The following is a 25,610-nucleotide window of genomic DNA, read 5'->3' as shown; positions in this document are numbered from 1 at the left end:
AATGATAGATAGTAAGCAATAATTTTATCATATAATTGGATTAAATGTACCTTTAAAGTACTCTCCTCCTTCAATATAGCTTATCTTTGAGGTTCTGCTGAATTTTAGTTGCCATAACAACCTGAGTAAACCCTTTATTGCTGTAGATATCTGTAGCTATTTATAAATGCAACAGCTGGATCTGTCCAGCTAAATTCTTTTATAAGACACAAAAGGAGTTTTCATTTGTTCTGAATAAACTTGAGAAAAATGTCAGGGACCATTAAAACATTTTTATATTTTTAAATATACTATAAACTATATAGAATGTCAGAAAATGCCTGCCAGCATTGTTTCCTGAAGAAATATCAATATAAACACGAAGCTTTTAAACTGTCAACCTTTTTCTGAATTGAAATATGCTTAGATATTTTAAATGAATTTCTTCTCTCCATAGTTAAAAAAAAAAAGTGAGACAATCCACAAAGAAGTAAACATTAGCATTTACATAAAACAACATTTATCAGCAGCTAAGGCAAATTAAATTCATTCAGAAAAATAGAATAAATATTTTATAGCTGAATCCTTTCTCTTTTCAAAATGATTATATTGGTTTAATTAAAATGACTAATAATATTTAGACTGGAGAAATGTCTATCTTCTCTGACATGAGTTTTTGCGTACACAACGATTTAAAAATAAAAGGTTTATTCTTCAGCACGCAGCAGTTGATTAGCAGTTCTTACATAGAGTGCCCATGCTACACAGTCTCACAAGTGTTGGCTCAACAGATCACTCAGATTAAGACCTCTATATTTAGGTCAACCTACAGTTTTTAATCACAGGGAAAAAAAAGTTTTAAATTACGTATAAATAAAATTTTTGACTGATATTGTTACATACATTTTTCTACCCTGGATTGTGATTTTCATCTATGTGCTCATCTCCTTTCAAACCCCTTTCTCCAATTATAATTCATATGTTTTAAAAGCAAATATAGTATCTTAAACATCAGTATATTTGGGGATAGTCTATTAATTTGTAAGAAAATTAAGTTTCCACCTTGTCTATATTTAACATAATCTATGCTTAATTTTACAAAATTAAAGAATGTACAAAAGACAATTTCCTAAGGAAATAAAATTAAGAACCAAACAACGGGCAATCCAAACAGCAGCAGCAATGTTATTTCCAAATTTCACAGGTTAACAATAGATGCATAAGAACTATTCTCCTATATTCATTTCTGTTGTATTTTGATATAAAACATATCCAATTATTAAATGAGGCCTTTTCCCTTTCACCTAAATCTTTTGGAGAACAGCATAATTACAATCTAAGAAACTATTCCTGTGCCTGGAATTTCAAGTAAGTCTGCCTTTCATGCAAGTACCCACATGATTATTTTCCTGTTACTTTTATAGTTCCTTTCCTGCCCATTCCTTGAACAATTTATCAGAAGTGCTTATATGGCAGAAATATGTCCATTTAAGCTTCTCTTCAACTAGATACAATTTTCCTTGGGTGACAAAAATGAAATTAAGACTTTATTCTTATACTTTGCCTTTATAGTTTAAAAAGTGCTCACATACACTATATTATCTGGTGTACAAATAATGTGCTGACATAGGTAAGAGAGATATTATTCTCATTTTGAAAATCAGAAAAAAATAGGCTAGAAGGGTTTGCCCTAGGTCAAACCAGAAGAGCAAGAATAATCAGAACTCAGCTCTCCTGACATACCTTTTTCACAACACTTTGCTGCCTTCCTATTTTAAGTGACAAGGGGGAAAGAGTGGTGCAACTGACTTTGGCAGCCTGCAGTTGTTACAGACCCTGAACAACAAAATCAATTACAATCTATATTCTTCAGCAGCAAGTCCTGGCAGTATGGCAGACCTGTCTGATATCATAGGTTTATCAACCAGAGGCTTAAACTTATGCTTGTTATAATCAGAATTTCCCTACAGGGAAAAAAGAAAAAGCACATTGTATTCCAGAAAAGAACCACCTATTAGACCCAAACTTTCACATTTTCTATTCATGGCCAATCAGTGTTTAAAATAGGAATTATCTTAATCAAAGAGCAAGTTTATAAATGCCTATGGGCTATACCTTTAGGAATGTGAATACACTCTATTTTTAGGAAACACTTAAATACTAGTATGAGGCCAGAACAAAATGGAAATAGAAAATGGAAACAGAAGAACATCCAACTTTGACATTCTTCCTACCAGCTAACAATATGGCAAATGCTTTTTTTTTAATATATTTTCTTTTTTTACTTATTTTTTAATTTTTTTTTTTTTTTTTTTTTTTTTTTTGCCCGTGCCATGCAGCTTTTGGGGTCTTAATTCCCTGACCAGGGATCCAACCTGGGCCATGGCAGCGAAAGCACCGAGTCCTAACCACTGGACAGCCAGGGAATTCCCACAAATATTTTTGATTTGTTCTAACCTTAAATATTAGCTAAACCCATAACAAAATCAGAGGCAGGCTCATATTCTCTCCTGCTTTGGGGGAGGAGGGGGACTGGGGTGAGAGGGTGAGAGAGAGAGAGAGTGTGTTAGCAACTATCCTTCTAAGTAAACAACCCACCACTGCTCACATTTTATAACGCCTGTTCCTATTCACATACTTGTTTATCTCATTCAGTGCCTTGTTTCAGTGCCTCCTTTCTTTGATCTATTTTCCACATTATTTTTGTTTTGTTTTTGTTTTTGCTGTTGTTACTTGCCCACCTCCATTATTATATCTTTCTTTCCATCTCTCTTTTTAGTAATCCTCATCTCTATCTGGGCAGTCTTTATCTTCTGCCTGCCAGATTCCTCCCTGATGCTGCCATCTCAACTCCCACTTAAAGCTTTGCCTTCACCAACTCATGCCTTAAAATGCTTTAAAATTATCTTACTTTTTCCTTGATCACCTTTCAAAATCTTTACCTTGATGCATCTCACATAGTTATTAGAAAAGCTAATTGATTAAAGTAGTTTGTACTAAAAGGTGCATAACTCTTGAATAACTGGTGTCATTACAGACGGAATGAGGGGAGAAACTTAGGAAAGGACAGTTTTCACACAATTCAGCTCACTCCCATCCCTGCCTCTAGCAAAGAATAATGGAGTTAGTAAGCCTAAGAAAACCCTTTCACCAATCCCATCAGTTCTTAAAATAAGTTCCCTTCACTGCTGAAGAGGACTTTAGTTATTATTCTATTTCCATCTTTTCTTCTAGTTTCCTGAGGCCCTAATATTTGCTCTACAATGAAGAGTCCATTTCTATTATATTGGGAAAGTACCCACTTGCTCTAAGCTAAGTTAAATCAAACACCTAAAGTGTTTATACAAAGATATATGATTATTCTGGCCCCTGAGTGGCACCCACTGGAAAAGAGGCTTGAATGTAGGAATCTTCATATTAAAATGAAATTGCTTCTTCTTTTTCTAGTGAACTCCTTCCTCCTAATCAGGTGACTATAAAAACACAAAGTTTAGCTGAAGGACATTAATATTAATTTTTTATATATATACCTATATATAGAGAGAGATAGAGTATAATCACTTATAGGGATTGCTTACCAGTTACACTTGAAACATCATACCTTACAGTTAGAATTAAGTACACCATTAAGTGTTTCAGACTAAGTCATGTTTTGTTTTATTATAACACAAAATTTAGTATCATAGTTTGTTATACATACAGCACAGTAATCAGTAGGACTATTGCTACTAACTCCTAATTATGACTTATCCCCGCAAGTAATTTCATTTATTCATGATATACTTTAAATGTATTTATTTTTAAATACTTATTTGTATACCAAATGAAATAACTTAGCACATAGACAATAATTCTGTTGAGCTTTTAGCACAATTTGGACACTATGATGAAATAATTGATGGGAACTCAAAATGGATTAAAGACTTAAATGTAAGATCTGAAACCATAAAACTCATAAAACAAAATATGGAGAAAAAAGGATATTAGTCTTGGCAATGATCATTTTGGACTTGACACCAAAAGCACAGGCAACAAAAGTAAAAATAGACAAGTGGCACTACATCAAACTAAAAAGTTTCTTCACAGTAAAGGAAATAATCAACAAAATGAAAAGGCAACCAACAGAATGGGGGAAAATATTTGCAAGTCATACTTTGATATCTAAAATAAATAGCAAAAAAAAAAAAAAGCCAACAAAACAAAACAAACAAAAAAAAGCAACCTGATTAAAAATGGACAAAAGACCTGAAGAGACATTTTTCCAAAGAATACAAAGAGATGGGCAACAGGTACATGAAAAGATGTTCAACATCACTAATCATCAGGGAAATGCAAATCAAAACCACAATGAGCTATCACCTCATACCTGTTAGAATGACTATTATCAAAAAGTCAAAAGATAACAAGTGCTCAGATGTAGAGAAAAGGAAACCCTTGTGCACTGTTGGTGGGAATGTAAACTGCTACAGCCGTTATGGAAAACAATATGGCAGTTCCTCAAAAATTTAAAAATAGAACTACCATATGATACAGCAATCCCACTTCTGGGTGTATATCCAAAGGAAATAAAATCACTATCTTGAAGAGACATATTCACTCCCATGTTCACTGCATTACTCATAGTAGCCAAGATATGGAAACAACCTAAGTGTTAATGGACTGATCCATGGATAATGAAAATAGATATATATATTTAATTACTATTTAGCCTTAAAAAAGAAGTAAATCCTACTATGTGTGACAACATGGATGAATCTGGAGGATGTTATGCTAAGTGAAATAAGCCAGATGCAGAAAGATATATATCATATTAACTCACTTATATGTGGAGTCTTTTAAAAAACAAACAAAAAAAAGGTCAATCTCACAGTGAGAGAGAGTAGAATGGTAATTACCAGAGACCAGGGGGTAGGGGAAAACAGGAAATATTGATCAAAGGGTACAAGTACAAGTTATAAAATGAATAAATTCACAGCATGGTGACTATAGTTAATGATAATGCATTGTACTTGAAATTTGTTAAGAGAGTAAATCTCAAGTGTTCTTACCACAGAAGAGTAAGTATGGGAGGTGATGGATATGTTAATTAGTTTGATTGTGGTAATTATTTTATAATGTAGACATATATCAAAACATCAGATGTATACCTTAAATACATATTTTTGTCAAAAATACACAAAAATTTTTTTAATTTTAAAAATAGTAATGTGTATTCAGTCTCCATTTTATTCATTCTAACTTATTCAAATATTTTGTTAGAGTTTTAAAGTTATGTATATATGTGTTTTCTATTTACAGCATAATAGGTACATTCCTTTAAGACATTGATCATGTCTTATATAGTTGATTCGCAAGTAATAAGTAATCTGAAACAGAAAAATAACATTTATTGCACATTCAAATGGGTCCTGGATTTAGTTTAGCACATCACACATATTCTATTATTTAATCCTCCTAGCAATCCTGTTAGGATTTCTATTCTCCTGATAAGAAACTTGAGGTTTGAGAGGTTAAGTGCCTTGCTCAAGGTTACATAATTAGTAAGTGGAGCCAGAATTAATTCCAAGTCCTTCTGATACTGAAATCCATGCCCTTTATCACTGTTTTATTGTTTCTCATCTATTCAAGAAAAAACATGTAATTAGAAGTATGGCTATGGAGAGTCAACAACCATAACAACATTTATAGTACAAGATTTCATCATCTTATTTGATAAGGATTTATAAAGAGAAAAGAGAGCTTTACAAATTTATTCACCAAGGACTTACTGAGCACTTAGTATGTACTAGGCATTGTTCAAAGATTCCTGTCATTATGGAGCTTACATAAAGAGGTATTTCCAGGAAGCAAGAAAGTTTCAAGAAAGTGAGAGAGGCACTACAAAATAACAAAGTACAAAATGGAGACAGTAACCATCAATAGTAAATTTTACCCAGGATCTATGTAATCTAATATCACTGGCTTATATATGGATTGCTAATGCATGAGATACCAAGAAGATACTGAACTTGGGGACTATATTAAATAAAAGCTTATACTAATTAAAGTCTGTATATGGAAATAAATACCCCGCAAATATCTATAATTAAAATCAATTATCTTTTTCCCTGTATCCTTACAATAGTAATCTGAAGTGGTTTGGGCTCACCTTTACTGTAAATTCATTAAGATAGGAATAAAGATACATTTATTATCTTTGTTAGTGCCAACAAGTAGTCACTAAAATATGTTTTTGGGTAAAGATGTTCTGAATTACATATGAATCTACTACTTGTTAGCTTGAGTGGCCTTAGGTAACTTATTTAACCTCTCTGTATGCCTCATATTCCTCATCTGTAAAATAAAGATAATGAAGAGCTCCTACTTGGTGGTTGCTATGAGGGTTGAATTAGATAATGTGTTTAAAGTACTTAGCACAGAGTCCGGACACAGTAAGTATTGAATAAAATTTATCTGTTATTAAATACTATCTCTTTTTCACCCTGTTTAATATTATTAACTTTTTAACTAAGGTACTCATAATGGACAAGATCCAGTACAAATTTAACTTTAGGAAAAAAAAGAGAGTTTATTCCTCTTGGGAAACTCAAGTACTTTCTAGGAGACAAGCAAAATTTAGTGTTTTATTACCATAAAAGTTTCAGAATGCTTGGAAACCCTGAGTGTTAACTAGTTTGAGAAGTGGCATAATTTATTTATAGCATGTTTCACTTGCTGGAATGTAAGAATTTTTCTAGCTTCTCAGTGGATGTATATCAAAGAAATGGCTACTTAACACTTCCTTCAGAAATCAAGGATTCTTCAATATACGCAAATCAATCAATGTGATACACCATATTAACAAACTGAAGGATAAAAACCACATGATCATCTCAACAGATGCAGGAAAAGCTTTTGACAAAATTCAACACCCATTTATGATAAAAACTCCCCAGAAAGTGGGCACAGAGGGAACCTACCTCAACATAATAAAGGCCATATATGACAAACCCACAGCCAACATCGTTCTCAATGGTGAAAAACTGAAAGCATTTCCTTTAAGATAAGGAACAAGACAAGGTTGCCCACTCTCACCACTATTATTCAACATAGTTTTGCAAGTTTTAGCCACGGCAATCAGAGAAGAATAAGAAATAAAAGGAATCCAAATCAGAAAACAAGAAGTAAAACTGTCACGGTTTGCAGACGACATGATACTATACATAGAGAATCCTAAAGATGCCACCAGAAAACTACTAGAGCTAATCAGTGAATGTGGTAAAGTAGCAGGATACAAAATTAATGCACAGAAATCTCTTGCATTCCTATACACTAATGATGAAAAATCCAAAAGAGAAATTAAGGAAACAATCCCATTTACCACTGCAACAAAAAGAATAAAATACCTAGGAATAAACCTACCTAAGGAGACAAAAGACCTGTGGGCAGAAAAATATAAGACACTGATGAAAGAAATTAAAGATGATACAAACAGTTGGAGAGATTATACCATGTTCTTGGACTGGAAGAATCAACTTTGTGAAAATGACTATACTACCCAAAGCAATCTACAGATTCAATGCAATCTCTATCAAACTACCAATGGCACTTTTCACAGAACTAGAACAAAAAAGTTTCACAATTTGTATGGAAACACAAAAGACCCCGAATAGCCAAAGCAATCTTGAGAAAGAAAAATGGAGCTGGAGGAATCAGGCTCCCTGACTTCAGACTATACTACAAAGCTACAGTAATCAAGACAGTATGGCACTGGCACAAAAACAGAAATATAGATCAATGGAACAGGATAGAAAGCCCAAAGATAAACCCATGCACATATGGTTACCTTATCTTTGATAAAGGAGGCAAGAATATATTGTGGAGAAAAGATAGCCTCTTCAATAAGTGGTGTTGGGAAAACTGGACAGCTTCATGTGAAAGAATTAAATTAGAACACTTCCTAACACCATACACAAAAATAAAGTCAAAATGGATTAAAGACCTAAATTTAAGGCCAGACACTATCAAACTCTTAGAGGAAAACATAGGAAGAACACTCTTTGACATAAATCACAGCAAGATCCTTTTTGACCCACCTCCTAGAGAAAGGGAAATAAAAACAAAACCAAATGGGACCTAATGAAACTTCAAAGCTTTTGCACAGCAAAGGAAACCATAAACAAGACGAAAAGACAACCCTCAGAATGGGAGAAAATATTTGCAAACGAAGCAACTGACAAAAGGATTAATCTCCAAAATATACAAGCAGCTCATGCAGCTCAATATCAAAAAAATAAACAACCCAATCCAAAAATGGGCAGAAGACCTAAATAGACATTTCTCCAAAGAAGATATACAGGTTGCCAACCAACACATGAAAGGATGCTCAACATCAATAATCATTAGAGAAATGTAAATCAAAACTACAATGAGGTATCACCTCACGCCAGTCAGAAAGGCCATCATCAAAAAATCTACAAATAATGCTGGAGAGGGTGTGGAGAAAGGGAACCCAACTGCACTGTTGGTGGGAATGTAAATTGATACAGCCACTATGGAGAACAGTGTGGAGGTTCCTTAAAAAACTAAAAATAGACTACCATATGACCCAGAAATCCCACTCCTGGGCATACACCCTGAGAAAACCATAATTCAAAAAGAGACATGTACCACAATGTTCATTGCAGCTCTATTTACAATAGCCAGGACATGGAAGCAACCTAAGTGTCCATCAACAGATGAATGGATAAAGAAGATGTGGCACGTATATACAATGGAATATTATTCAGCCATATAAAGAAATGAAATTGCGTTATTTGTAGTGAGGTGGATGGACCTAGAGTCTGTCATACTGAGTGAAATAAGTCAGAAAGAGAAAAACAAATACAGTATGCTAACACATATATATGGAATCTAAGGGAAAAAAAAAAAAAGGTCATGAAGAACCTAGTGGCAAGATGGGAATAAAGACACAGACCTACTAGAGAATGGACTTGAGGATATGGGGAGGGGGAGGGGTAAGATGTGACAGGGTGAGAGAGTGGCATGGACATATATACACTACCAAATGTAAAATAGATAGCTAGTGGGAAGCAGCTGCATCACACAGGGAGATCAGCTCGGTGCTTTGTGACCACCTAGAGGGGTGGGAGGGAGGTGCAAGAGGGAGGGGATATGGGGATATATGTATACATATAGCTGATTCACTTTGTTATACAGCAGAAACTAACACAACATTGTAAGGCAATTATACTCCAATAAAGATGTTAAAAAAAACAAAACAAAACAACAACAAATAAACACTTCCTTCAAATTTACAGAAATGAAAAACCACAAAGTACTAAAAAGGCAAATCTAGAAATGTTATTGCTCCTAAATAACACATTTATAAAATTCTAAGCCATCTTCATATGTTAAAATGAAAATAGTATATTTTCAAAAACAGGTAACAAAAAGCCTTCCAAAACTATCTTTTAAAACATAACACCTGGTGCCGTCACTGTGAAAAAGTTTGGCGATTCCTCAAAGTTAAACACAGAATTATCATATGATCCAATAATTCCACTCCTAGGTATACACCAAAAAGAGTTGAAAGCAGGGACTCAGATAATTTGTACACCAAAGTTCACAGAAGCATTATTCACAATAGTCAAAAAGTGGAAATAGCACAAGTGTCCATTAACATATAATGGATAGAGAATTCCCTGGTGGTCCAGTGGTTAGGACAGCACACTTTCACCATTGAGGGCCCAGGTTTGATCCCTGGTGGGGGAACTAAGATCCCACAAGCCATGCAGCGTGGCCAGGAAAAAAAACAAAAAAACGATAATGGATAAACAAAACACGGTACATACATAAACGGAGTATTATTTAGCCATTAAAAGATGAGAGTCTGATACATGCTAGAACATGAATAACCTTGAAAACATTATGCTAAGTGAAATAAAACTGACACAAAAGGACATATATTGCATGACTCCACTTACATGAATGAGGTACAGAACTGGCAAATTCATAGAGATGGAAAGTAGATTTGAGATTACCAGGGGCAGAGGGAAAGGCAGGGAATGGACAGTTACTATTTAATGGGTACAGAGTTTCTGTTTGAGATGATGAAAAAGTTCTGGAGATAGCGGTGACAGTAACACAACACTATGATTATATTTAATGCCTCTGAACTCTGAATTGTACACTTAAAAATAATTAAAATTAATTTTATGTTATATATATCTTACCACAATAAAAAATTTTTTGAAAAACAAAATGCAAGTCGAATGTATACATTATATAGAATAAAGAGAAATATTTTCAAATGTAGAAATTAGAGAACATCATTTATTCCAAATGACAACTATAAAAACTTTATTTTAACATTGAGAGTGGGAGAACAGAACTATGTATGGCAGTTCAACATCAAAATATTCTCACAACAATGATTAGCAAATAATATCCTAAAAACAGCAATTAATTTATTATTCCTAAACCAAGACTCAAAAGGAATGTCAAAAATCAGCCCTAGTAGATAATCAAAATTTGATTTACATAATCTGATATGAAAACTCTTCAAAGCACTGAGAAAAAAACAAAAAAATAAAAAATATGCCTTGAGATGCTTCCCTGATGGTGCAGTGGTTAAGAATCCGTCTGTCGATGCAGGGGACATGGGCTCGAGCCCTGGTCCGGGAAGATCTCCCATGCCATGGAGTAACTAAGCCCGTGTGCCACAACTACTGAGCCTGCACTCTAGAGACCGCGAGTCACAACTACTGAGCCCGCATGCCACAACTACTGAAGCCCACACGCCTAGAGCCCGTGTTCCGCAACAAGAGAGGCCACCGCAATGAGAAGACTGTGCACCACAAGAAGAGTAGCCCCTGCTCACCGCAACTACAGAAAGCCCGCCCAGCAACGAAGACCCAATGCAGCCAAAAATAAATACATGAAATAAAATAAACCATGAAAACTGCAGAAAAACGACTGATAAAAATCTCCAAATATTTAAAAAAAAAAAAAAAAAAAAAAAGCCTTGAAAGGAACAGCATTAACAAAGCTATAACTAAGTAAAGTCAAGAGAAAGCCCATATTCACTTCACCCCTTCTGGGTATCTCTAATAGAACATATGCTTTTTCCCAATTATTAACTGCATTCAAGAACGATACAGTGGTGGTCTGATGTGGCAGGGATCAAAATCAGGACAGCACTACTTCCATATGCTAATTCTGAAGAGAGCCAAAGCAGTATACACTCTCCAGGTAAAAATCCTAGCTTACACAAACACAAATCACATGAGACACTGAATAACAGTACCATCAATTTAAACTTCAAGCTTTCTATCATGTTGTGTTTAAGACTGCTGGATAGAGTGGCACTCAGTTATAACCATGTCTCAGCCATAATTTCCAGTTAACACTGATTTTAAGGAGTTCAAAACATCATTCAAGATTTCACTCTGACTTACACAACTAACTGAGAATTCTGAAGTTAAGGGCAAAGGTTTACGTGGTTTACCCAAGAAATCAATGGCAATAACTTTAAAAGGGAATGTAGAGGAAAGTGGATGGACTTTTACCATTGAACACCCACATGCACTAAGTTAGAACTATTACCATGCTGTGAATAAATATTTCCTATAACTCACGTATTATTCCTTCAAACAACCTATACCACGTAAGTGCAGAGCTCAAGGGCGCACCATTCATATCCCAGTCTCTGTCAGGAGTAAGCAAACTCTGGGCTGTGGGCCAAATCTGGCTCAACACCAGTTTTTGTAAGTGAAATGTTATTAGAATACAGCCACACCCATGTCTTTACATACTGCCTATGGCTGATTTTGTGCTACAACAGCAGGGCTGAGCAGTTGAGGCAGATACCTTGTTGCTTGGAAAGCCTAAAATACTTACCATCTGGCCCTTTATAGAAAAAAACTGCCAATCCCTAGTCTGTGTGAATGCTGCCCCTATAATAATGCAGTGCACGGCTTATGTAGCATCCCTGGAAACAAACTACTGAAGAAGGTGCCATCCATATTTGACAGATGAGAAAATTAATACTCAGTAATATCAAGTAAGGTCACGAAACTTAAGTGACAAAGTCAACTTTCAAATCCAGTTGACTTTGTCACTTAAAAACTAATATTAGAGAAATGGGTATGAAAACTACAATGAGGTACCGCCTCACACCAGTCGAACGGCCATCATCAAAAAATCCACAAACAATAAATGCTGGAGAGGGTGTGGAGAAAAGGGAACCCTCCTACACTGTTGGTGGTAACGTAAACTGGTGCAGCCACTATGGAAAACTGTATGGAGGTTCCTTAAAAAGACTAAAAGTAGAGTTACCACATGATCCAGCAATCCCACTCCTGGGCATATATCCGGAGAAAACTCTAATTTGAAAAGTTACATGCACCCCAATGTTCATAGCAGCACTGTTTACAATAGCCAAGACATGGAAGCAACCTAAACGTCCATATATATATATAGAATATTACTCAGCCACAAAAAGAACGAAATAATGCCATTCACAGAAACATGGATGGACCTAGAGATTATCATACTAACTGAAGTAAGTCAGACAGAGAAGAACAAGTATCATATCACTTATATGTGGAATCTTAAAAAAATTATACAAATGAACTTTTCAAAACAGAAAGACTCACAGACGTAGAAAACAAACTTGGGACTTCCCTGGTGGTCCAGTGGTTAAGACTCCACGCTCCCAATGCAGGGGACCCAGGTCTGATCCCTGGTCAGGGAACTAGATCCCGCATGCTGCAACGAAAGAGCCCACATGCCACAACTAAAAGATCCCAAATGCTGCAACTAAAAAAGATCCCACATGCTGCAACGAAGATCCTGTGTGCCGCAACTAAGACCTGGCACAGCCAAATAAATTTAAAAAATAAAAATAAAAAATAAAGAAAAAAAGAAAACAAACTTATGGTCACCAAAGGGGAAGGGGGAGGGATGAATTAGGAGTTTGGGATTAACAGATACAAACTACTATATATAAAACAGATAGATAGGACTTCCCTGGTGGTCCAATGGTTAAGAATCCGCCTTCCAATGCAGGGGACACAGGTTCAATCCCTGGTCAGGGAACTAAGATCCCACGTGTCATGGGGCAACTAATAAGCCTGTGCACTCTAGAGCCTGTGTGCCACAACTAGAGAGCCTGCCTGCCGCAGCTACTGAGCTTGCGAGCCCTGGAGCCCACGCGCCACAGCTGGAGAGAAGCCCACGCACCACAACTAGAGAGAAGCCCACGCAACAAAAGATCTCACATACTGCAACGAAGATCCTGCAACTAAGACCTGATGCAGCCAAAAACAAAAAAATAGATAGGGACTTCCCTGGTGGTCCAGTGGCTAAGACTCTGCGCTCCCAATGCAGGGGGCCCAGGTCCAATCCCTGGTCAGGGAACTAGATCCCACATGCCACAACTAAGAGTTCGCATGCCGCAACTAAAGATCCCATATGCCGCAACTACAAATCCTGCATGCTGCAACAAAGGTCCCACACATGGCAACGAAGATCCCGTGTGCTGCAGTTAAGACCCAGCACAGCCAAATAAATAAATATTTTTTAAAAAATAATAAAATAAAATAGATACACAACAAGGACCTACTGTATAGCACAAGGAGTATATTCAATATCTTCTAATAGCCTATAATGGAAAAGAATCTGAAAAAGAATACATATTCATATACATATGTATATCTGAATCACTTTGCTGTACACTTGAAACTAACACAACATTGTAAACTAACTATACTTCAATTTAAAAAGTAAATAAAAAATCCAGATATTTCCACTAAATCACACAAGACCATGTATAAATTGGGGCTAGAAATAATACCTCCCATAGCTGTTCTTATAAGTCTCAAACAAGTACACGAAAATATTCGAGAAATGTTAGTTGTTACTAACATTACAGAGTAAAAATTAAATACTCATATAGTTTGGCCTTACATTCTCCTTTATCCTTCCATAAAATCAGGGCTTTAACCATGCATGCCTTCACATTTACCAATCCCCCAAAATGAGATCCTCACACTCCTATTCTCAACACCTGCCATCTATCCGAATACTACTCCTTTTCCAGAATCAACTTAAATGCCACATTCTTGCTGACACCTTCTCTGATTCTCTAATCAATCTTCATTGCTCTTTCCTATGTTCCCCTATGGCACATTACTGCAAATTCTGTTTAACATTCGTTTAATTCTATTTTCTATTATTTACTGATCCTATTTCTCCCACTGGATTTTACATTACTTAAAAGACTATTTCTTATTCATCCTTATATCCACCTCCACCTCCCTCCCTGCCTAGAGTGTCTGTCAAAGTTTCTTGTACAGGGATTTCTCTGGTGGCGCAGTGGTTAAGAATCCACCTGCCAGCTCCCTGACTTCAGACTATACTACAAAGCTACAGTAATCAAGACAGTATGGTACTGCCACAAAAACAGAAACATAGAGCAATGGAACAGGAGAGAAAGCCCAGAGATAAACCCATGCACATATGGTCACCTTATCTTTGATAAAGGAGGCAAGAATATACAGTGGAGAAAAGATAGCCTCTTCAATAAGTGGTGCCGGGAAAACTAGACAGCTACATGTAAAAGAATGAATTAGAACACTCCCTAACACCATACACAAAAATAAACTCAAAATGGATTAAAGACCTAAATGTAAGGCCAGATACTATCAAACTCTTAGAGGAAAACATAGGCAGAACACTCTATGACATAAATCACAGCAAGATCCTTTTTGACCCACCTCCTAGAGAAATGGAAATAAAAACAAAAATAAACAAATGGGACCTAATGAAACTTAAAAGCTTTTGCATAGCAAAGGAAACCATAAACAAGACAAAAAGACAACTCTCAGAATGGGAGAAAATATTTGCAAACGAAGCAACTGACTAAGGATTAATCTCCAAAATATACAAGCAGCTCATGCAGCTCAATATCAAAAAAACAAACAACCCAATCCAAAAATGGGCAGAAGACCTAAATAGACATTTCTCCAAAGAGGATATACAGATTGCCAACAAACACATGAAAGAATGCTCAACATCATTAATAATTAGAGAAACGCAAATCAAAACTACAATGAGGGCTTCCCTGGTGGCGCAGTGGTTGAGAGTCTGCCTGCCAATGCAGGGGACACGGGTTCGAGCCCTGGTCTGGGAGGATCCCACATGCCGCGGAGCAACTGGGCCCGTGAGCCACAATTGCTGAGCCTGCGCGTCTGGAGCCTGCGCTCCACAACGGGAGGGGCCGCGATGGTGAGAGGCCCGCGCACCACGATGAAGAGTGGTCCCCACTTGCCACAACTGGAGGAAGCCCTCGCACAGAAACGAAGACCCAACCCAGCCATAAAATAAATAAATAAATAAATAAATAATTAAAAAAAAAAAAAAAACTACAATGAGATATCACCTCACATCGGTCAGAATGGCCATCATCAAAAAATCTACAAACAATAAATGCTGGAGAGCGTGTGGAGAAAAGGGAACCCTCTTGCACTGTTGGTGGGAATGTAAATTAATACAGCCACTATGGAAAACAGTATGGAGGTTCCTTAAAAAACTAAAAATAGAACTACCATACGACCCAGCAATCCCACTACTGGGCATATACCCTGAGAAAACCATAATTCAAAAAGAGTCATGTACCACAATGTTCACTGCAGCTCTATTTACAATAGCCAGGACATGGAAGCAACCTAAGTGTCCATCAACAGATGAATGGATAAAGAAGATGTGGCACATATATACAATGGAATATTACTCAGCCATAAAAAGAAACGAAATTGAGTCATTTGTAGTGAGGTGGATGGACCTAGAGTCTGTCACACAGAGTGAAGTAAGAAAGAGAAAAACAAATACCGTATGCTAACACATATATATGGAATCTAAAAAACAAACCAAAAAAATGGTCAAGAAGAACCTATGGGCAAGATGGGAATAAAGACGCAGACCTACTAGAGAATGGACTTGAGGACACGAGGAGGGGGAAGGGTAAGCTGGGACAAAGTGAGAGAGTGGCACTAACATATATACACTACCAAATGTAAAATAGATAGCTAGTGGGAAGCAGCCGCAGAGCACAGGGAGATCAGCTCGGTGCTTTGTGACCACCTAGAGGGGTGGGATAGGGAGGGTGGGAGGGAAGGAGATGCAAGAGGGAAGAGATATGGGGATATATGTATATGTATAACTGATTCACTTTGTTATAAAGCAGAAACTAACACACCATTGTAAAGCAATTATACTTCAATAAAGATGTTTAAAAAAAAGTATATTTTTGAAATATATGTTCAAAATATAATGAAATATAATTTGAGGTAAGAAAAAAAAAGAATCCGCCTGCCAATGCAGGGGACATGGGTTCGAGCCCTGGTCCAGGAAGATCCCACATGCCACAGAGCAACTAAGCCTGTGTTCCACAGCTACTACGTCTGCACTCTAGAGCCCGCAAGCCACAACTACTGAGCCTGAGTGCCACAACTACTGAGCCCGCGTGCCACAACTACTGAAGCCCGAGCGCCTAGAGCCCATGCTCCGCAACAAGAGAAGTCACCGCAGTGAGAAGCCCGCACACCGCAACGAAGAGTAGCCCTCACTTGCCACAACTAGAGAAAGCCCGCGTGCAGCAACGAAGACCCAACACAGCCAAAAATAAATTAAAAAGAAAAAAAAGTTTCTTGTACATAGTAAATATACACTGAATTGGACTCCTGACATTATATACCTACTTCTGCTCTATATTCCAATCTGTTGCTTATTACACCAAACTAGGTTGCCTCCAGTACATCTGTCCACTGCTCAAAAAAGGCAACAAGAAAGCCAGAAAACTCTTCTAAATGAAATATACAAAGATTTTTCAATTTCTACAATGTTCAGTGTGATATTCAATATGAACTCCTCTCTCTAATTTAGTAATATTTCTTTAAAAGACTAATGATTTCATCAGGTTTATCAGTAGAATTTATTCCCTTATTTAATCTTTATACCAAATTGTTCATATTTAAATCCTCTCACAAATAAACACAATGTTCCAACTCAGCTGTTGGCGGCAGAATGTGTTCACAATGAGCAACCCCTACTATCCTGGCAAGAATTACAGGACTAGCTAATTACAGGACTAGTACAGTCTCTCATATCTGTTTTCACTGGGATAAGGAACAATATGGATATATCAAAAAGCAAATGGCCCAGAAAGACATCTTAGGATTTTTCCATAGATATGGAAGTCCCACTAAGTTGACTTAAATTGGGCTTTTCTCCACCATGTGCACAGTTTTTCTATGATAGTAAGAAAAATGCCAGAATATGAGGTTTTCGTGAGAAATAGGATAAAAAGGTCCCATTGTACAAGCTAGTCAAGACAAAAGTATTTTAAATAAGCTGGAGATTTATATGAGCCTGAAGTTTGACATAAAGAAGATAGAGATACACAAACAAAATAGAAGACAGTCTCTCCCATAAAAGAGCCTGGGTTTTCTTTGGGGGAGAAAACATATGAAACATATGAAATAACTTCAGAATAATAATGAATATCATATCTTAATGCTGGTGATTCAAAATATTTCTCTCATCTCACTGCTACATCACAGATTAGAACCGCTGCCCTAAATAACCCATACATTATTTGGTCCTTAAGACTGAGCCACAGAAACTGAAGGAAAGGAGGAGATTATTTTCATTTTTCATGAATTGTATTCCACTTCATGAATTGTATTCTCTTCTCCAGCTAATGATATGAACTTTAAAAAGAAAATGTACATTAGAGGAACAGCACAAATGCATTCACTTTATGCCTGCTAATCAATAATTAGTAATATCTTACAGAGACAGGTAAAACAGGACACTTCACACTTAGATGCCTACAGTTTAAGACAACAGTTAACCATACAAAAGATGTGACAATGCAAAGAATGAATTCTAAAATTTCTATTTTAAAAGGCAGAGTCTCATTTTATATTGCTGTAGATACATTATTTCTCCTATTTTTTCCTAATTAATTAACTAAAAATATCTTATATCTTCCATTTCAGGCAAATAGAACACTAATGTACCCTGAAAAAAAACCTTATAAGTCACCTAAAAATGCTGGCTAAACTATGAAAACTATCTTGAGATAAATGAACATAAACTCACAATCAAAATCACAAAAGAGGGGCGGGGAGTTGTTGTCGGGAAGTTTAGAACCGGTGCGCTGCGCTCATCCTGCTCTCTCCTGTTCCGCCTGCTTCCTCTTGTGCTAACATTCTGCCCTGCCATGCCCTGCTCTCAAGAGGCACAAGTCATCTCCCCCAGCAAACGGGCCCGGCCTGCAGAGGAGGGCGGCATGCGGCTCCGCTTTGTCCGGCTTTTGGAGCACGCCACCGCTCCGACCAGGGGGTCCGAGCGTGCCGCGGGCTATGACCTATACAGTGCCTATGATTACACAGTACCACCTATGGAGAAAGCCCTTGTGAAAACAGACATTCAGATAGCTCTTCCTTCTGGGTGCTATGGGAGAGTAGCTCCACGTTCTGGCTTGGCTGCAAAACACTTCATAGATGTAGGAGCTGGTGTCATAGATGAAGATTATAGAGGAAATGTTGGTGTTGTACTGTTTAATTTTGGCAAAGAAAAGTTTGAAGTCAAAAAGGTTGATCGAATTGCACAGCTCATTTGTGAACGGATATTTCACCCAGAAATAGAGGAAGTTCAAGTTTTAGATGACACTGAAAGGGGTTCAGGAGGTTTTGGTTCCACTGGAAATAATTAAAATTTATGCCAAGAACAGAAAATGAGAAAATATACTTTTTCCTTGAAAATAAAGACTTTGCTTAAAGTGAAAAAAAAAAAAATCACAAAACATAGGAAACAAGCCACTGTGATTAAGGGTCAGCAAAAATAATAAACATGAAACTCATGCCCACAAAGACAGTGAAAATTAATAGCTGCAGAATAACATTTCAAGAAACAAGAAAGGATATAAAAATATGAATAAGGAACAAACTCCGTTCAATAAGCAGGCAGATTTGAAAAGGAACGTGATAGAATTTCTAGAAACTGGTTATATAATTAAAATTAGAAACTTGGTAGACAGGTTACACAGCAGGATAGATGAACCTAAAGTGAAAATTCACAGTTTAAACTAGAAGAGAGATCTAAAGAATTACTCAGATACAAAATGGAGACATAAAAGAGATGAAGTTAAAAGACAAAGAGGAGGGGCTTCCCTGGTGGCGCAGTGGTTGAGAATCTGCCTGCTAATGCAGGGGACATGGGTTCGAGCCCTGGTCTGGGAAGATCCCACATGCCGCGGAGCAACTAGGCCCGTGAGCCACAACTACTGAGCTTGCGCGTCTGGAGCCTGTGCTCCGCAAGAAGAGAGCCCACAATAGTGAGAGGCCCGCGCACCGCGATGAAGAGTGGCTCCCACTTGCCACAACTAGAGAAAGCCCTCACACAGAAACAAAGACCCAACACAGTCAAAAATAAATAAATAAAAAAATAAATAAAAAAAAAAAAGACAAAGAGGAAAAAGTAAGAATGTTTAATAATCTAATTAATGTTTAATCCAATTAGAGTTACAGAAGAAGAAAACAGAGAGACTAGACAAGAGGCGATATTTGAAGAAATAATGGCTAAGTTTTCAAGCTTGATGAAAACCATAGATTCTCACATTCAGGGAGCCCAACAAATCACAAACAAGATAATAAAAAAAGAAAACCACCCTATATACAGTGTGGGGGAAACTGGAAAAACCAAAGGCAAAGAAAATATTTTAGAGGCCACAAGAGAGAAAAAACAGATACCTGATAAACAGACCGACAGCTGATTTCTCAACAGCAACAATAAAACTCAGAAGACAGAGGAATAATAACTATAAAAGAGCTAAAAGAATAACCACCAACCTGGAGTTGAAATACATAAAACAATCTTTAAAGTGTGAGAGCAAATAATGACATGATCAAACAAAAACTGATAGCATTAAGTACTGAGACCTTTTTTTAAAAAATATATATACATTTATTTACTTAATTTATTTATGTATTTGGCTGCACCATGTCTTAGTTGCAGATCTTCGTTGGGGCATGGGATTTTGTTAGCTGCAGCATGCGGGAAACTTTTAGTTGCGGCATGCAGGATCTTCAGTTGCGGCATGGAACTCTTAGCTGCGGCATGCATGTGGGATCTAGTTCCCTGACCAGGGATCCAACTCGGGCCCCCTATGTTGGGAGCATGGAGCCTTAACCACTGGACCACTAGGGAAGTCCCCTAAGAGATCTTTAAGCACACTTCTAAATTACGTACTTTAGTAAGAAGGGAATTTGGAAGAAAGGTCTATCTTGAGATGCAGGAATTCTAACAACAACAAAAAGATAAACATGAATAAATCTAAACAAACATCTATTTATAAAATGATAACAATGATGTCTACTTTGTAGAATTAAATTTTTTAAAAATAGAACTAAAATATCAGACAACAAACAATCACCATTAAGGAAAATTTATCAGCATTTAAACATTCAGAAGTCCTTGTCATATAAGGAAACTGGGTAAATATATTGATTAACTTTGGGTTTTAGGTTAAATATGCATGTTAACATTTTTAGAATAACCAGTAGAAGAAATATATTGTGTATATATTCCAAAGAAGGACAAGAAAAAGAAAACAAGGAGGAGGAAGGGAGGAGGAAGGGAGGAGGAAGAGAGGAGAAGAACCATAAGAACAACAACAACAAGCAGAGAAAGTGTGACAATAAAAAACATAAAAGATGGTAGAAATAAACCTGCTATATCAGTAATAAAAGAAACTATAAATGGACTAACATCTATAATTAAAAAGACTGTCAATCTAGATTTTTTAATATTAAAATCCAACTATAGGGACTTCCCTGGTAGCCCAATGGTGGCTAAGACTCCACGCTCCCAATGCAGGGAGCCTGGGTTCGATCCCTGGTCAGGGAACTAGATCCCACATGCCGCAACTAAGAGTTCGCATGCAGCAACCGAAGATCCCACATGCCGCAACTAAAGATCCCTCATGCCTCAACAAAGATCCTGCATGTGGCAACGAAGATCCCGCGTGCTTCAACTAACACCCAGTATAGCCAAATAAATAAATATTTTTTAAAAATCCAACTATATATGTTCTCAAAAGACATCTAAAATATAAGAAAAGAGATTGACAGTAAACAGATGAGTAAAGTTGTACCAGACAATACTAACCAATATTAATATCAAACAAGATAAACTTTTGCGCAAAAAGTATTACTAAAGTAAAGAGGGTCACTACATGATGAAAGGTTCAATTCACCAGGAAGACATAACAGTTCTAAACTTGTGTGTAACTAATAGCCAAATGCCAGAATATATAAAGCAAATACCAATAGAATTACATGAATAAATCAATAAATTCACTATCATAATAGAAGAAATTATAACTCATCTCTCAGTAATTGATAGATCAGACAAAAAAATCAGTACAGATACTAAAAATGTGAATGATATAATTAACAAGTTTTATTTTATAATCATATTTAGCAATGTACCCAACAACTAGGGCATACACATTCTGTTCAAGCACACATGAAATATTTTTGAGAACTGACTATACAATAGGCCATAAAGCAAGATTCAATAGATTTCAAAAACTGCATCATATACAGACCATATTTTCTGACCACTATTCAATTAAGTTAAAAACTAATAACAAAAAGTATAACTATGATAGAGAATAGTTTAATAGAGAAGCAAACAACTGATTAGGGAAAATTCTTCTTCACAGAAAAATTCAGCTATTAGATGCAGAAGTAATGACAGAATTAGACAGTCACCATTTTCAACAATTAATGAGATATGAATGTAGGCAATTATCATCAATGGCAGCTAAAACCATTAGGTGAAAGTCTAAATGATCATGTTGACAGTAACTGAAACTTTGGACCAAGCTTAACATTAAAAAAAAAAAAAAGACATTATTTGCCTCCTGCTGGAATGCAATATAAAATACAAAGCACCACCTATGAACTGTTCTTGACAAAGACTCAAACCTAAGTCAGATCAAGCCTCTAGATCTGCACTGCCCAATCGCGTAGTCACTAACTAGTCACCTGTGGCTACCGAGCACCTGAAATACACCCACTCTGAATTGAGATATGCTGTAAGTGTAAATTACACAACAGATTTCAAAAAATAAGAAAGAATGTAAAATATAATTATTTATATTGAGTACATAAATGATAATATTTTTGATATCTTGGGTTGACTAAAATGTGTCAAAACTAATTTCACCTTTTTCTTTTTTAATGCAGGTATTAGAAAATTTTAAATTAATTATGTGGCTTGCATTTGTGTTTCATGTTATATTTCTACTGGACAGCATGTGCTGCTCCAGAACTACCTACCATTTTACAAAAAACATTTTACAGATTACCAACAAATGATCTGGTTTCTTCAACAAATAGGTGGCAAGAAAAAAATGGAGGGTCAGGAAATTGTTACAGATTATAAGAGATTTAAGAGACATATCAAAATAATGCAAAGTATAGATTGCTTTGAATAGTGCTTTGAAAACTGACTAAATGTTAGATGACACTAAAGAATTGTTGTTAATCTCTCTAGGTGTGAAAATGGTATCGTAGTTAAGCTTTTTGAAAAGAGACCTTTGGGACTTCCCTGTTGGCACAGTGGTTAAGAATCCGCTTGCCAATGCAGGGGACACGGGTTCGATCCCTGCTCCAGGAAGATCCCACATGCCGCGGAGCAACTAAGCCCGCATGCCACAACTACTGAGTCTGTGCTCTAGAGTCCGCGAGCCACAATTACTGAGCCCACGTGCCACAGTTGCTGAAGCCCGCGCACCTAAAGCCTGTGCTCTGCAACAAGAGAAGCCACCGCAATGAGAAGCCCACGCACCACAACGAAGAGTAGCCCCCGCTCGCCGCAACTAGAGAAAGCCCACGCGCAGAAACGAAGACCCAACACAGCCATAAATAAATAAATAAATAAATAAATAAAAACAAGAAATCTCTTTATAAAAAAAAAAAAGTGACTGTACCAGTTAACATTCCCACCAGCAACATATAAGCCTTCTTGCTCCTCTACATCTTTGTCAATACTTGGGATGATCCAACTCTAATTTCTACAAATCAGTAAGTGTAAAAATTCTGTTTCATTGAATTTACCACTTGCATTTCTTTGATCTCTAATGAGGGTGAGCATCTTTTTAGTATTTCTTGGCTACTCTTGTTTCCTCTTTGTGATGTGCCTGTTCCTGTAATTTGTCTATTTATCTACAGAGTTGTCTTTCCTTATTGATTTGTGGGAGTTCTTTCCTTTATCAGTTGTATGTGTTACAACTATCTTCTCCGAGTTTACATCTTGTCTCTGCATATTTTTATATTCTTTTTGAAAACTGGGATATAATTCACATATTATAAAACGTACTCACTTAAAGTATTCAAAATTCAATGTTTTAGTATATTCACAGAGTTCTGCAAACATCACCACTATCTAATTTCAGAACATTTTCTCACCTTAACAGCATTAACCAAAAAGCCCATTTTTACTTTATATATCAACCACTACTTAAATATTCCTTACATTTAAAATTGAGCAACAGGACTTCCCTGGTGGCGCAGTGGTTAAGAATCCTCCTGCCAATGCAGGGGACATGGGTTCGATCCCTGGTCCGGGAAGATCCCATATGCCACGGAGCAACTAAGCCAGTGTGCCACAACTACTGAGCCCGTGCGCCACAACTACTGAAGCCCATGCGCCTAGAGCCCACGCTCCACAACAAGAGAAGCCACCACAATACGAAGTCCGTGCACTGCAACGAAGAGTAGCCCTCGCTTGCCGCAACTAGAGAAAGCCCATGCACAGCAACGAAGACCCAACGCAGCCAAGAATAAATAAATAAATAAATTTTTAAAAAATTGAGCAACAAAATATTATATTCGGTTCAACTCAGATGTTTATTTATTGAGTGACTACTACATGTAAGGCACTCAAAAATATATAACAATATACAAGATATAGTTCTGACATTCCAGGATTACAGAAGGATCCTAACAATCAAGTATGATCACTAAGACATTTTCTTTATTATAGAAAACATCAAACATATTCAAAAGTAGAGAGAATAACATAGTAAACTCAAATATCTAAGTTCAAGTATTATCAACATAAAACATTTTCTAACACTGCTACAATTAGGAGCTACTAGCATTCACTGTGAGATTTGAAGAACTCCACTGAAAACTTTTTTTTTATGTATTAATTAACTTATTTATTTTTAATTTTTAATTTTTTGGCCATGTGGCACGTGGGATCTTAGTTCCCAGACCAGGGCTCGAACCTGCAACCCCTGCAGTAGAAGCATGGGGTCTCAACCACTGGACCACCAGGGAAGTCCCAAAAAGTTTTTTTTTTTTTTTTTAATGCAACCATGACAAGGTACAAAGCAGAAAACATGGAATAATATGATTAGACTATCCTGCAGTGGCTACTTTCATATTCCTTCTACCTCATCCCTGTCTCTCAATTCTACATTACAAATCACCAAAGACCTAGTCTGACATATGCTAAGCCCTCCTTGGAGGGAGGGGAAAATGGAGGAAATTGAATTAGCAAAGGCAGAACTGTCATTAACACACAGAGGAAGAGCAGAAAGCTAAAAACTCTCACACACTGAGTTTTCTCCCATCATATTTTTTTACCATTTATTAGTTAGAAAAGGGATCTAATTACTCTTTCAACTAAATCCCTATACTGTCAACTAACTGTTCCCATCTTAGCCTCTTTTCTACATAGTTTACATTTCTGATCCTATTAATTTTCTCAGCAAAATGATAGTAATAAAGAACATGGATTTTGGAGTCGATTGGTATGAATCCCAATTCTGACGCTACAAGCTGCGTGACCTTAGCAAGTTATTTTAATTCCTGAAGCCTGTTTGCTGCAAAACTGAAATACTTCCTAGTTTCAGAGGCCTGTTAAAGAAGTTAAACGAGACAGAGTATATATAGCACTTGATATATAGTAAGTCTTACCAATTTATTTTTCCTCTAACGTCCTATCAGGTGGCACGTTCCTTGACCAATTTATATAAAAATTCCCCCTGCTTGGTATGAACAATTCATCTTGCTCTAACCATGCATACATATACAAATGACAAAAGCATCATCTTTGAATCATTAAGAACATCGCTAGAATTATCTTTACATTTTTTACATTTTCTATGTTTTATTAACATGAAGCACATAAACAAAACTGAAAACCATTAATTGAGCTAATTTAAAAAATTAACACAGCAACTCTCTTATGTTTAGTTTATTACTAATAAAGTATGGTATATTTTAAATCTTTAATAATAAGAAGAACTTGCCATATGCCAGGCACTGTGCTAGGTGCTTTGCATATAATTTGATCACTTGATGCTCACAATAATCCTATCACTATTTCATAGATGAAGAAACTGAGGCTTGAAGAAGTTAGCTAACTGGTCCAATGCTAACTTGGCAGAGCTGGCCTAGGTCTATCTGACATTAGGCTCTTGTTCATGATTATTCATGATTATTCCATTAAAATGGCTCATCACTATCTAATATTTCCTCCTGGTGGCTATGGAAATACAAGGG

General features: G+C 36.4%; 2 protein-coding genes across 2 annotated transcripts in view; one reads left to right on the top strand and one right to left on the bottom strand.

The window, feature by feature from the left end:
• Positions 1–25,610, bottom strand: part of PPM1E (protein phosphatase, Mg2+/Mn2+ dependent 1E) — a 199,174-nt gene that overhangs the window by 127,821 nt on the left and 45,743 nt on the right. The window lies entirely within an intron of this gene.
• Positions 18,235–18,795, top strand: LOC137754858 (deoxyuridine 5'-triphosphate nucleotidohydrolase, mitochondrial). Its single transcript, XM_068530782.1, has one exon. It carries the CDS (start codon positions 18,248–18,250, stop codon positions 18,740–18,742), a length of 495 nt encoding a protein of 164 aa, XP_068386883.1. The 5' UTR covers positions 18,235–18,247; the 3' UTR covers positions 18,743–18,795.

The sequence above is a fragment of the Eschrichtius robustus genome, chromosome 20, assembly GCF_028021215.1.
Source record: "Eschrichtius robustus isolate mEscRob2 chromosome 20, mEscRob2.pri, whole genome shotgun sequence".
Lineage (NCBI taxonomy): Eukaryota > Metazoa > Chordata > Mammalia > Artiodactyla > Eschrichtiidae > Eschrichtius > Eschrichtius robustus.
This window is presented reverse-complemented; position numbering and strand designations above follow the sequence as displayed.

Excerpts from the sequence above, each read along its gene's own strand:
- LOC137754858 (XM_068530782.1), top strand. The coding sequence starts at position 18,248 with ATGCCCTGCTCTCAAGAGGCACAAGTCATCTCCCCCAGCAAACGGGCC.